Genomic DNA, 15,268 nt, shown 5'->3' on the forward strand with positions numbered 1-15,268 from the left:
AATTGAAATTTTATATCCATTATCCCATCAGTCAGACCTTGGCTGTTTTTATAATGGTTAAAATACTCAATTTGAGACTATTTACTATAACCATTTCTATTTATTTTATTCTATTTTTCCTTTATCTCTTCCTCCCTTACTTAGTCTTTTTTTTTTTTTTTTTTTTTTTGCAGTTTTTGGCCAGGGCTAGGTTTGAACCCACCACCTCCTGTATATGGGGCTGGCGCCCTACTCCTTGGGCCACAGGTGCTCCCCCCTTACTTAGTCTTTATTTCATTTCCATTGCCTGTTGGTTTCTGTTAGCCATCAAATCTTTCAGGAGTTACAGAATAAATTGCCTTGAAAGACCTCAGTGTTAATTCAAGAAGCCCTCTTCTCTGTTTTTTTTTTTTTTTTTTTTAATAGAGATTTTCAAAATATATACTAGACACAGTTGAGTAAAACAGACTTTTGCCTTATTCCTGAATCCCTAAATACTCCTATAAGGAAACCTCATCAGTAGTTGAGTTTTACAGTTAGTTTATCTTCTCTCAGTATCTTAGGTACATCTGAATTTACTTCAATATTCAAGCCAAACCTTACAAATTCTTTACCTTAAACAGATAATAGGCTCTCTCATTTCTGGTAAGTAACTTGGAAATTATCTGTCTATAAATGTCCCAGATGAGATGTGTTCTTCTTAAAAATTATCTAACACCGATAAGACATTTGTGGATGATTATTTTCTTTATAAAAAGCTTCCCTGAGGGTGCGCCTGTGGCTCAAAGGAGTAGGGCGCCAGCCCCATATGCCAGAGGTGGCGGGTTCAAATCCAGCCCTGGCCAAAAACTGCAAAAATAAATAAATAAATAGCTTCCCTGGAGCAGAGAAGTTCCTTTGTAATTAGCCAATATAATGTATTTGAAATTACTTTTTACTGACAAAAATAAATTAATATTTCTTCCAGGAACACAATTTTGTATGAAGCAAAATATCTTGATAGGGGCATAATGGGAGATCTCATTCAAACTTCAACAATTTCAGTGGTAAAAGAACAAAGTTAACGCCTTTGTAATTTTTTAAAATATAACAGTTTTATTGAGATATAATTTACATGGAATACAATTCAGTAACTTAAAGTGTGCACATCAGTGAGTTTTTGTATATTCACAGAGTTGTCCAGTCATCACCGTAATTAATTTTAGAAATTTTTATGACCCCAAAAAGAAATTCTATACTTTTTAGCAGTTGTACCCCACTCCATCCACTCTCAGGTAACCATTAATTTTATCTTTATAAATTTGCCTATATTGTATATTTCATATGAATGGGATCATACAATGTGTGGGCTTTTGTGTTTTGTTTCTTTTACTTAATGTTTTCAAGGGTCATTCATTCATGTCATAGCATGTGTAAGTACAGTTGACCCTTGAACAATGTGGGAGTTAGGGGTGCTGACCCCTACCCCTACATGCAGTCAGAAATTTACATCTACTCCAACTTAACTACTGACAGCTTACTGTTGACCAGAAGCCTTACCTATAACAGTCAGTTAACACATACTTGGTATTTTATATAATACGGTATTTTATACTGTATAATATACTGTGTTACAATAAAGTAAGCTAGAGGAAGGACTGTTAAAATCATAAAGAAGAAAAATATATATTGTTTATTAAGTCTTTATTATTGTCTTATCCTCATTACCTTCCCATTGAGTAGAGTGAGAATGTGGGGAAGAGGAGGTTGGCCTGCCTCACTTGGCCGAGGCAGAAAAAATACGCATATACGTGGACTCAACAAAGTTCAAGCCCATGTTGCTCAAGAGTCACCTGTAGTTAATTCCTTTATTACTGCTAGTAATAATCCATTATATGGATATATCACATTTTGCTTATCCATTCATCAGTTGATGGACATTTGAGTTGTTCCTACTATTGGGATTTTATGAATAATGTTGCTATGATGATTTTTGTACACATTTTGTATGGACATATATTTTCAGTTTCCTTGGGTATATATTTGGGAGTGACACACCTTCGCAATCTAAACACAACTAAATTTTTGTTTTTCCCTATATTGTGAAATACAAATCTTTTGTACATTTCCTGATCCCATTCCTGTGGCATATCAGAATACTGTATACTTATGATATCATACCCACTATATAATTTTGGTAAATGTAACAAAAAGTAAGCCAGAAAACTTACTTAGCTTTATAAATGAATATTATATTGCACACTTTACTAAAATGAAATTTTAATCAAATTGTGCCAATGGACTATAAAAGACTATTGAGTGTTACCAAAATTTGCAGTGCTGGCAAACAGTGCACCTTACTCTTTTATATTATATTTAGTGCCAGTTGAATTTTGCAATGGTTATTACTTACTTAATTGCTGGGTTAAGAAACAATCCTATGGTGGTTGAATATTGATTGCATGCCTTCCAAGCAACAAAAAAGTTAAAGTTTGAATTTAATGTATTTCGAATATTAAGTGCATTGAGATGAGTCTTTGAAGATATGTTTTTAATGTAAATAAGGTTTCCTAATAAGTCTTTGTTAATTTTGTCCTTTCTGTAACAAAGGATATAGAACAAATCTCATTCAAGTTAATGGTTTACCTCCTAAAACTGTACACCAATATTTTTAATAACTTTATCATCCATTAACTTGAAATGCACAACATATTCAGTTACTCAGTAATTTTTAAATTGCTCATTCTGAGGAACCCAATCTAAGTAGAATATAATGGATACATTAAAGTATGAACCTTAAGAAAAAGTAGAAATGGAATCAGAGATAGCAACAGAAAATGGAATCAGAGAGAATAGCAACAATAATTTCAACACTTAAAACTAAAATTATGCTAAAAAACTATTGAGAGTTTGCCAAAATATGCATTTTTTATTTTTTTTAACTTTATTCAAATTAATATGAGGGTACAATATTTAGGTTACATTGTTCTCACTTCCAGGATAAAGTTCCATTTGTAGAATCGCCCCTCACACAGGGAGCATGTTATACACCCTCACAACATGCACATTAGGTGAGATCCCACCTCATGCCCTCCCTCCTTCTGCCAAATGTCCTCTCCCTGCTTCTCTACCCCCAAACAAACTTAACTATAATAATGTTTTATTGTTCTTACGAACATGTAATTGTTTATATATTGATTTCATATTAATATGGAGTACGCTGGATATTTATTTTTCCATTCTTGAGATACTTTACTAAGAATGTATCTCACTCCATCCAGATAAATGTAAAAGATGTAAAATCTCCATCTTTTTAAATGGCTGAATAACATTCCATAGTATACACAGTTTGTTGATCCCTTCATGAGTTGATGGGTACTTAGGTTGCTTCCACAACTTGGCAATTATAAATTGAGCTGCAATAAACATTCTAGTGCAAATGTCTTTGTGGTAAAACGATTTTTGTTCTTCTGGGTAGATACCTAGTCATGGGATTGCAGGGTCAAATGGAAAGTCTACTTTTAGATCTTTGAGGATTTTCCATGTGGAGAGAAGGGAACACTTCTACATTGCTGGTGGGATTGCAAACTAATACAGCCTTTTTAGGGAGAAGTATGGAGAATCCCCAAAAATTATGTAGTTCGTTTATGAGCTTTAATTTTGTGAACTATAGTTTTAATTCATCTCATCCCAGAGGGAACCATTGTCACTTTAAGACATTCATGTATAATAAAACAGGATTTATCAAATGAGAGCATTTTTAATTATTTAATTAACTTATCATAAGTTATTCCAAACTAAGTAATTCATATTTTTGAGACTTAAAAACTTTTTGTATATTCTAGGTATTTATTTCCAAGAATATGAAAGTACTTTTTCTGAAAACTTACTTAGTTTTTTTAATCATCTCATTTACCATATTTTATAAGAGGGGCTATAAACTTTAACATCATATACTTTATCATTTTTTTCTTCATCTTAGTTTGTCTCATTGTCAAAAACATTGTGAAAAAATAACGATAATAGAATTAGGAGCTGTAATATAATGAAAATATTTAGTTTATTTTGATCATTTGGATGCTTTCTTTCATAGGCAATAAACTATTCACTCTTAAATAGTATGTAATAATTTGTATTTAATTACAAAGTTAAAGCAGCTTTGCAATGTTAAAAGAACTTCTGAAATGTGTTGTTTGCCACCATTTTGAAAGACCAAAAGAATGTTTTAAGTTATATGTATCAAATTTAAAATTGAAGTAGGGATAATCTAGACTTTGACCCATATAGATTTTGGTGAATTTCTTATATCAAGTTAAAAGCTTTTTAATAACACTTCATTCTGTTTTTATTAGGTGTAGTATTGTTAGGTATACTCAGGGGCTTCAGAATTTTATGTTTCATATATGGTATGTGATATATATTATATATGTATAAAAAGCAGATTTCAATGTAATGTTTCCGTTTTTATAGGAACAGCATTGAAATAAAAATGATAGACACAATATTTAAGGGGATATATTGCTTGAATGCGGTTTATGGTCATAGGACAAAGTTTATTAATATATTCTATGTTGCATAGTTGATGTGTAGTATTTGTGTGAAACTAAATGTTGTCATTAAGGACTATAGCAGAGAATCTTTTAAGTATACTTAAAATGCAAGTAATACTCTCAAATATTGCTGTTTTACCTTTGTATATTATTTTCATATGCACTGAAGCATTGGGTTTTTAATAAAGAAAAAGGTAAAATCACCCATTTAGTTATTTCCTTGTATATAATTTTTTTAAATAAAACATACATTGCTAAATCTAGATGTATACAAAATTTCCAGCTTGAAGTCATCTTCTGTTGACTCAACAGATATTACAGTATTGACTAAGATTCTATTTTCATAATGATTTATAAAAAGACTTTTATCAAATCATTTGTTTCTCTGTTTCCTCTTTTTAAAATCTTAGGTCTTGTATGTTAATTGGTTTTAGAAACAACTACTGTTTAATTTGGAAGCTGTTTATGAGAGCTTATTTTATGAGTAATATGTATTTATATTTTTAATTTTTCTGTTACTACATTTGGTGTTGGGATTTATCTAAAAATATTGAAAGTGATAGGTGAATATTTAATCTTTTCTCAGGCAATTTTAATTAAACTATATGGTTATTAAGTATTTTGTATCCAAAAATAGAAATCCATGAATAGATTTTTTTATACAATTTTGATAATGTAATATAACTGACCTTGTATCTATTTTTCCATGAAGCATAACACTTCCATGTTAATAGGTCATCAAATGAATATGGTGGGTAGGTGGTTTAACACATTATTTCATGTTTTCACTTATGCTTAATACTTACCCATAGTTCTTTTCGACTGAACCAGTTCCTCCTTTATTTTACAGTGGATGATGTTGGGGAGAAATTAGAGCATATGGGGAACACACCATTAAAAATCGGCAATGATGGTTCACAAGAAGATGTTAAAGAAGATGGGTTTGGTTCAGAAGTAATAAAAGTATACATATTTAAAGCAGAAGCTGAAGATGATGTCGAGATAGGTACAAAGACTAATTTTCATATTTTGCTATAATAGGAATTAGAATTTATTTTTATCTTTCCTGGGGACCATTTTAAAATTGTCCTCAAAGCACAGATTTTTTTTTTTTGTAGGTCTGTTTGAGGATTGTATATTATAACAAATTGTATTTGAATATAAAGAGTAAAATATTAGCGCTGAAAATATCAAAACAAATTAGTGGAAAGGCTTTGGTTTAGATTAAGAAATTAAATGAATGTTTAAGAGCATGGATTCTAGAGGAAGGTTGGTTGATTTTAATCCTAGGTCTGGAACGTAACCCATCAATGGGTTACGTAAGCTCCTTCTGCCTCTCTTCATCCATAAAACGGCCATAATGATAGTAACTACCAAGTAGGGCTTAATCCTATACATTAGTGGGTAAATTTATATAAAAGACTTATGTAGTACTTGGCATATAAGTGTGATGTGTTAGCCAATTGTTACTTCTCAGTGATAACTGAAAATTTCAAGTGTAACTTATATGAAAATTTTCTTGGGACTTTCAAATTTCTTTTGGAAATTAAAAAAATAATTTTCTAAAGGAAAATGTTTCTTATTTCCACCTTATGAATTATCAGGAAATCGTTCTGTGATACTTCTCTATTTTGATAAGTGTTTTAATTTTTAAGGTGGAACAGAAATTGTCACAGAGAGTGAGTATACCAGTGGACATTCTGTAGCTGGAGTCCTTGACCAGAGCCGAATGCAGCGAGAGAAGATGGTTTACATGGCAGTTAAAGATTCTTCTCAAGAAGAAGGTGATATCAGTAAGAAAAGAAGGGCACTGTAGTGACTTATAATTATCTATTATGCATTTAAAAAAACAATCTAAGAGATACAAGTACTACAATATATATAGGAGAAAAGTTTAATATAAAAAGTCTCTTTGCTTCAAAAATATTTAAAAGGGAAGGCTCCTTTTGATCATTCGTGTATACATGCAATGTTGAAATCAGCAAACATGAAGTATGTCTCAGATACTATGCTAGGAAGATAGAGGTGAACAATATATAGTTCCTGGATTGAATGGAGCTTACAAATATATAGTTGCTGAGTACCTACTTTGTGTGTATATTACTGGATATGGTATAATGTATTATCTCATTTAATTCTCACAAGCCATCTCGGAGATAGGTGGTATCATCCCTGTTTTATGGAAGGAAAAAAAGAGGCATGGAAAATCAGTTGCCCAAGATCATTCCAGTATTAAGTATAGAAGTCAGGATTTGAACTGAAAGCTGTCTATATCTGCTGCCAGTTCTTTCCACATGGAAGTAAGCACTGTTGGCCTCTATCTGGATTTAGCAATGGAGGGATAACTGGTTGTTTTCTTTCTGTCACTGAAGAGTTGTCTGTGTAAGTATTCTTCCAAGCCAAGATGCTAGGATCTTGATTTACTCTGTTAATGTTCTCCAAGTAGTTGCTGCTTAAGGTTTCTCAGTGCTAAGTGCCACAAGGTGAAAAAAGCTCTTCAGGTTTTCTTTCCTGCCATGCAGCATGCTTCCTTGTGAAAACATTTTACTCTCTACCAGCTTTCCCATATCAGTATAGGAATGCACCCCTTTCCTGAGGCTACTTCCATCTTCTTGCTAAGAAAAACACTACTTTGTTTTGCACTAGAAGGGCAAGAGCCTCCATTTCATTCCTTTCTTTACCTTGACAATATTGGTCTCTACCTATCCTGAATTCTGATATCTGTTCCTTAACTTTCCTTATCTAGAAGCCATGGGACACTAAATTCTGTCCTTAATTTTGAGCAGTATATTACAGCTGAAAATAATCAAAACAAATATGTGGAGAGGATGTGGAATGAAAAAGAAAAGAGTTCAGTGAAATAATTTCTGTTTAGTCTCTAAATTCTTTTAATTTGTTATTGATAAGCCAGGAAAGGGGCACAATAGGAGTTGGGAGACTGAGATTTAGATTAACTGATGCCAGAGTTACCTGGCAATGTGGAAAACTTAGGCAAGTGTTTAAATATTTTTAAACCACAACATTATTTTTTAATGAGCCTCACTTAATGTTTTTTCTCCTCAGTAGAGTATCTTAAAGTCCAGCCTCTTAAAAAGTATCCACATATTCTTGTTCACTAGCATTATGTGGATGTTATATATAATCATTTTTTAATTATAATGATTTTTTAACTTTTTTCAATTACTAGTATTTTTAACTATTTTTCATTATATGTATAGTACTGCATTTCAATTATAGTACAACGTGTGGACTACTTTCTAATATTGTTTCTATGGGAAATGCTTTCGAAGTTCCAATGAACTGTCAGGCAAATTTATGGAATACAACTTTTAAAACAAAGTTGTAATGCCTGGGCAGTGCCTGTGGCTCAAAGGAGTAGGGCGCCAGCCCCATATGCCAGAGGTGGAGGGTTCAAACCCAGCCCTGGCCAAAAACTGCAAAAAAAAAAAAAAGTTGTAATGCCTGAGGGACTGTAAGATCAATCAATACCTTTCAAGTGCATATGTTTTATATCATTAAAAAGCCATTGTTGTAGGACTTGATTCTAAGAGGACAGTAAGAATTTTAGTAAATGATTTGTCTTCTAGTGGCACTAACCTATAAAAGTGCCTAATATAAATTTCAATTAAATTTATAAATTTTTAAATTAACCAAACTGAAATATCTCTTTTTTTTTTGAGACAGAGCCTCAAGCTGTTGCCCTGGATAAAGTGCTGTGGCATCACAGCTCACAGCAGCCTCCAACTTCTGGGCTCAAGCAATTCTCCTGCCTCCGCCTCCCAAGTAGCTGGGACTATATGCACCCGCCACAACGCCCGGCTATTTTCTTTTTTTTGGTTACAGCCATGGTTGTTTGGCTGGCCCAGGCTGGATTCGAACCTGCCAGATCAGGTGTACATGGCTGGCGCCTTAGCTGCTTGAGCCACAGGCACTGAGCCCAAACTGAAATCTTAAAAGCTGAAAGAGTTAAATTGTTTGGAATTTTTACCCATTTATTAAATATTTGGGGTTATAAACAAGCAATTATTTCTAAAATTTAGGTTGTGCTGAAATAGCAGATGAAGTTTACGTGGAAGTCATTGTAGGGGAAGAGGAAGGAACTTCTCTCCCTGAGATTCAGCTTGATGACTCTGATGTTAATAAAACAATTATCCCTGTTGTCTGGGCTGCAGCATATGGTAGGACACTGACATTTTTTTTCACCTGATAAGTGCGTAACGTGTATTTAATTAGCCTGTAGGCTATTAAATATGCTGTTCTAATGCCACCATGAGTTGGCTGTTTATATGTTTAAAAACATATAACTTTTTTTTGGATTGATTCATTTCTAGTTTCTTTACATGATTTTTCTACCACGTATCTTGTATTATTTACAACGAACCTTGCTTAATGCATTGTTTTTCAGTTAGATCTATTTTAAATCCTACCTGTATAAGTGAGTGCCATAAAAAATTATTTTTCGGGCGGCGCCTGTGGCTCAGTGAGTAGGGCGCCAGCCCCATATGCCGAGGGTGGCGGGTTCAAACCCAGCCCCGGCCAAACTGCAACCAAAAAATAGCCGGGCGTTGTGGCGGGCGCCTGTAGTCCCAGCTGCTCGGGAGGCTGAGGCAAGAGAATCGCGTAAGCCCAAGAGTTAGAGGTTGCTGTGAGCCGTGTGACGCCACAGCACTCTACCCGAGGGCGGTACAGTGAGACTCTGTCTCTACAAAAAAAAAAAAAAAATTATTTTTCTAAAGTAGGAATTTTTTTTTGAAAATCAGTTCTCCCTCTTTTAAAAGAATTTATTTATTTACACTGTAGATAATAATATTTGGGATTTTGAAAAGAAAATAGAAATTCAGGTATGCTATTTTACAAAGTATATAATGAAAGATAAACTTATCTTTTCTCATTGTCTGTTTCATTTCATTCCTATGTAATGTACAAAGTGGTCCAGGTATACTTTTTACTTAAAAAAAAATTATCTAAACAGGGCTCGGCGCCTGTGGTTGAAGCGGCTAAGGCCCCAGCCACATACACCTGAGCTGGCGGGTTCGAATCCAGCCCGGCCTGCCAAACAACAATGACAGCTGCAACCAAAAAATAGCTGGGCGTTGTGGTGGGCACCTGTAGTCCCAGCTACTTGGGAGGCGGAGGCAGGAGACTGGCTTGAGCCTAGGTGTTTGGGGTTGCTGTGAGCTGTGATGGCACAGCACTCTACCCAGGGCAGCAGCTTGAGGCTCTGTCTCAAAAGAAAAAAAAATCATCTAAATTTGGTTCTTCCAAAGGTTCATTCATTCAGCAGTCATTTATTGAATATCTTCAATGTTGTGGGTACTTTACAAAAATATCTACCCAGTTTTAATTTAAAAATTAAAATTTTTCTAGATATTAAAAATTATAAGAATGCTGAAAGCAGCCCTTATTTTCAGTGTATGACATTGTCTAACTATAGAAATGGAAGAACTCAAGAAAAAAAAATTAATGCAAGGAATGGTGGGCAAAATGAGATTTTGTAGATTAAGATGTGATCCTCTAGTTATCATTATAATCAGCATGTCAGTTTTTCATTAGTCTTTTTTTTTTAGGAGATGAAAGAAGAGTTTCTCGAAGGTATGAAGATTGTCAAGCATCAGGTGAGAGAATTATACATTAGATTGAGATGTGAGTTAAATGTCTGGTTTGTATACTATACTTGGTAATGGTAGTTTGTGTCTTTAAACATTTGTTGCACTCTGAATTGCCTGTCATACCTAATTATTCTAGTTAGTTACATAAGAGTTCACCTGTTAGGGGTGTTGATTAAATTATACATAGATATAAAATTTATTAATCTGTGAATGCAGTTCATTTTAGATTTCCATCAAGATAACAGGTATCAGGCAGCTTACTACATGAGCCATAAAATGTTGCCATAGAAAAAATTATATAATAGAAATTATTTGGACAGAAAACTAAAAATTATTCATGATTTCAGCTACCTGTTAATCTTTTTCTTAGGGTGGCACTGTTTTCTTAAGTTCTATAACATCTAGTAGATTTATATAACTTAATTATATAAAACCCATGTGTCAGATTAATATTTTTTTAGTTTTAATGCACTCAATATAGTGTTATTCTCCAGTTGACCTTTTATTTTTCTTTAAGCAAGGAGACATTTCTCATTATTAAGTGTCTGATTATTCTGTTTCTACCTTTCTGAAGTATTTGACTCTCTAAACTTAATTGTAGATCAGAGAAATTGTGATATGCATACATCACAACATATAAGCTAACCTAACAGTTTGGTGGGTTCACGTTTTTTAACTCAATTGGCGGATACCACAACGTATTTGTGAGAACTCAGACTTTGTTAGTTATTTCCTTCTGAACATACTGATCCCACTAAAATTGTGGTAAATCGCCCACCATATTTATTCTAACACCGAAAATCAATCTTAAAACTCACTTAATGCTCTTCATATCAAGTATAGTATTCTAAAGCATCTACACAAAGATATGTTTTGTTCTTTATGCTTTACATTTAGTTACCGTGACTATGATGGTTCACTGATACATGTATATTTCTTGCTAAATCCTTTGAATTTCATCAGCCTTTATTGGTGAGAAATTGCTCTGATGCTAAGATTTTTTTTTTTTTTGTAGAGACAGAGTCTCACTTTATGGCCCTCAGTAGAGTGCCGTGGCATCACACAGCTCACAGCAACCTCCAACTCCTGGGTTTAAGCGATTCTCTTGCCTCAGCCTCCTGAGTAGCTGGGACTACAGGCACATGCCACAACGCCCAGCTATTTTTTTTTTTTTTTGGTTGCAGTTCAGCTGGGGCCGGGTTTGAACCCGCCACCCTTGGTATACGGGGCCGGCACCTTACCGACTGAGCCACAGGCGCCGCCCGATGCTAAGATTTTTTAAGGTCATAAAATTCAATTTCTTATATTACGTTCATCTTATCAGATTAATTCCTTTAGGATGTTATTCCTAAAGGATAACACTTTAATTTCATGTGTTATCCTATTTAGAGTGTTGGCATGTACACATCTGTGTATCAGAGAGAAAGAAAGATCATGAGAAGATGGGATATACTTTGTACAATTTATTACCACAGATACTGTGGGAATAGATACTGTGTCATCTATACCAGTTTATCTAATAGAACCAAAAAATGTAAATATGTGTAGCTTAATAGTATGTCAATTTTTTTTTTCCAGGAAATACTTTGGACTCAGTGTTGGAAAACAGAAGTAGTACAGCAGCCCAGTACCTTCAAATTTGTGATAACATTAATACAAATAAAGTACTTAAACAAAAAGCCAAGAAAAGGAGAAGGGGAGAAACCAGGCAGTGGCAAACAGGTAAAATACTGTGCTTTATGAAATATTAAAATGATTTGAGGTGTGGAAGTATTTAACAAAAGGAAAAGCTCTGTTATTTAAATAGCAGTCTTATATTGCAAGTACGAGTTGGATCTATCAGGTGCAGAACACAAATGTCTTAACATTGTAATTGGGTAAATGAGGTGAAGGCTATGTTGAGTAGTAGGATGTAAATACTCCAATTTGTACAAATAATCAACACATTGAATCCCCCCCAAAAAAAAATTAAAATAAATAAATAAATAGCAGTCTTTACCAAGTACCTGTTCGTGTATGATGTAGAGAATTTTTTTTTCAACAGTATGTGACTAGTACTTAATAAAGCTATGCTCATTTTCTCTTTATTCAAAATATGTTTTTAAAGGGTATGTTCAGTTTGGTTTAACAATATATGGTGTCTATTTCTGGTTTTCAGTATATGTGTGACATAGCATTTTGGCATATGAATGCTACATAGGAGAGTGCCTCTCATTACTTTTTAGTGAGTGACTTTACCATAAATTGCTTTTAGTGTACAATTTTATTCTGCAGATTTTGTTTAACTGGTTTAGATTTCACATAGTGAATGCCAGCTGTTTGGCACCTTTGTTGTAAAATCATTTAAAACAGTCTGACCAAATGTCACAACTTCCTTTTTTTTTTTTATCTAGCTGTTATAATAGGTCCTGATGGACAGCCTCTGACAGTGTACCCTTGCCATATTTGCACAAAAAAGTTTAAATCCAGGGGATTCTTAAAAAGACACATGAAGAATCATCCTGATCATTTGATGAGAAAAAAATATCAGTGTACAGACTGTGACTTTACAACTAACAAGAAAGTGAGTTTCCATAACCACTTAGAAAGCCATAAGCTTATAAATAAAGTTGAAAAAACTCATGAATTTACAGAATACACACGAAGATACAGAGAGGCTAGTCCACTCAGTTCAAATAAACTTATCTTAAGAGACAAGGAGCCGAAGATGCACAAGTGCAAATACTGTGACTATGAAACAGCAGAGCAAGGACTGTTGAACAGACATTTATTGGCTGTTCACAGTAAGAATTTTCCTCATGTTTGTGTTGAGTGTGGGAAGGGTTTTCGACATCCTTCTGAACTCAAGAAACATATGAGAACCCATACTGGTGAGAAGCCATATCAGTGTCAGTATTGTATCTTCAGGTGTGCAGATCAGTCAAATCTGAAAACTCACATTAAGTCTAAGCATGGTAACAATTTGCCGCATAAATGTGAGCATTGTCCCCAAGCATTTGGTGACGAGAGGGAGCTTCAACGCCATCTGGATTTGTTTCAAGGACATAAGACACACCAGTGTCCTCATTGTGACCATAAGAGCACCAACTCAAGTGACCTTAAGCGGCACATCATATCTGTGCATACTAAGGATTTTCCTCACAAATGTGAGGTCTGTGATAAAGGTTTCCATCGTCCTTCTGAGCTTAAAAAGCATAGTGATATCCACAAGGGTAGGAAGATTCATCAGTGTAGGCACTGTGACTTTAAAACATCAGATCCATTTATTCTCAGTGGTCATATCCTTTCAGTTCATACTAAGGATCAGTCATTGAAGTGTAAAAGGTGCAAGAGAGGATTCAGACAACAAAACGAGCTCAAAAAGCATATGAAGACCCACACAGGAAGGAAGATTTACCAATGTGAGTATTGTGAATACAGCACTACAGATGCATCTGGCTTTAAACGACATGTGATATCAATACATACGAAAGACTACCCACACAGATGTGAATTCTGTAAGAAGGGATTCCGAAGACCATCAGAAAAGAATCAGCATATTATGAGGCACCACAAGGAGGCTCTCATGTAATAATCAGAATAAAGAAAGAAGCTATTTAGAAAATATGATATTCTACTTGGGAGAAAAATCCCACTAACTTTCATCTGGTTTCAAAGCTTCATATTAAATTATAACTACATTCTTTGTATTAAAGATCTTAAAACACTTGAATTGACAGGGGACCTCCATAGCCCTTTGAAAATTTATTAAAGAATATAAGAAGCACCATAGAATGGTCACAGAAAACTTCTGAAGTGTCTATTTAATAGTATTAGGTGTATAATTAAACTTTAGAGGGGAAAAGCAGAGACAAATATTTTATTGGCTGATCATTCTACAGTCAAATGTTTCTGAAAAGAGAGTACATAATTGATGAGTTTAGCAATGCTTTGCAATAGCAAACAAGCCTCACTTTTTAGCAATTTTAGAAATTGGGTGGGGAAATAAAATGCAGTCATCCACTGGTTACTTACTCACTGAGTTTTATATTATACCTGGAAATTGAATTCCAGAAATGACAAAAGTTTTGTGTATTCATTAAAAGAAAATTCACTGGAAAACAGGTTAGATTAATTCAGTACTGTTAAAAAAGAATTTCAGAGCTGCTAATTTTACCACAGGATAAGATGTTTAAAATATAGCATTCTGTGCTGAAGTCTAAGGATTAAATCCCCCCTTTTTTAGACATTCAAGTTGATTGTTCAGTATGGCATATATGACAAAAGTATATTTGAGTCAAATGTGGCTTTCTAAAAAATGGATGCAGCAGTAGTGTTGCAAACAAAATCAGCACTGTATTTCTTAATGATCTAAAGATTAAATTGAGAGAACACAGTTTTCTTAAATATTATAATGTCTAGAGGTTTTCTTTTTTAAGGCAGTCTTAGCAAGTATGATCTTTCTAGTCTTACTTGCTCTAATGTTTAAAGGTGCAATTTTATGCCATTATTGAAATGTTTGATTTTTAAAATCTATATACCATATTATTAACATGCATTTTCAGTGTGAGGCAGTATTTATGCAGAATTTAAAAGAACAATGTACTGCTAATGGAGTTTGGAGGTGGCTATTCAGTTTACAGTGTATAAATTTAAAATATGCATCCCTTTAACAACGCTTTGTGTTAGCATGCTGCAAATCAAAATGGCACTTAATATTAAAAGCTGGTTTAGGAAAATTTAATGAAAATCCTGTTCATAAATGTAATGCATATGATGTGTACTTTTAAGTTTTAGTTGCTTCATGTTTACATTAAGCTGTTCAACATAATTGAAATGTAATTTTTACTTCATTCTATATTGTGGCTTTGTGTTTTGAATAATGTTCACCTTTCTGTTTTTGCACCAGCTAAGAATCTGTTCCTTGAGAATAAATTTTTTATCTTTCTTAAATTCAGAATATTAAATTTGGAAAATCTAAAATTGTGTGTTATGTGGCTGTAAATGATGTACACGCTGTAAAATAAGATTGTCACTGTTATGTGGGATTATTATTTGTAAATGTTACTCATTGAAATGAGCATACAATAAAAAGCATTTATTGAACTTCAAGGTTTTATGAATTTATTTAAAGTTGTGTTGTAATGTTCATTCTTTATTAAAAGACTTTCA

The 15,268-nt window shown here is 33.6% G+C and overlaps 1 protein-coding gene across 9 annotated transcripts in view; it reads left to right on the top strand.

The window, feature by feature from the left end:
• Positions 1-15,205, top strand: part of ZNF711 (zinc finger protein 711) — a 31,360-nt gene extending 16,155 nt beyond the window's left edge. For 4 of the 9 annotated variants that reach the window (XM_053580354.1, XM_053580353.1, XM_053580352.1 and 1 more), the window contains 6 exons: positions 5,359-5,514; positions 6,164-6,301; positions 8,549-8,686; positions 10,076-10,123; positions 11,696-11,839; positions 12,511-15,205. In XM_053580354.1, coding sequence (XP_053436329.1) covers positions 5,359-5,514; positions 6,164-6,301; positions 8,549-8,686; positions 10,076-10,123; positions 11,696-11,839; positions 12,511-13,688 — 1,802 coding nt within the window. In that variant the 3' untranslated portion in view covers positions 13,689-15,205. The remainder of the gene's footprint in view (positions 1-5,358; positions 5,515-6,163; positions 6,302-8,548; positions 8,687-10,075; positions 10,124-11,695; positions 11,840-12,510) is intronic. The other 5 variants (XM_053580357.1, XM_053580356.1, XM_053580360.1 and 2 more) reach the window with 4 other exon arrangements.
• The last annotated feature ends 63 nt before the right edge of the window (positions 15,206-15,268 follow it).

Source organism: Nycticebus coucang, chromosome X (assembly GCF_027406575.1).
Source record: "Nycticebus coucang isolate mNycCou1 chromosome X, mNycCou1.pri, whole genome shotgun sequence".
Classification (NCBI taxonomy): domain Eukaryota; kingdom Metazoa; phylum Chordata; class Mammalia; order Primates; family Lorisidae; genus Nycticebus; species Nycticebus coucang.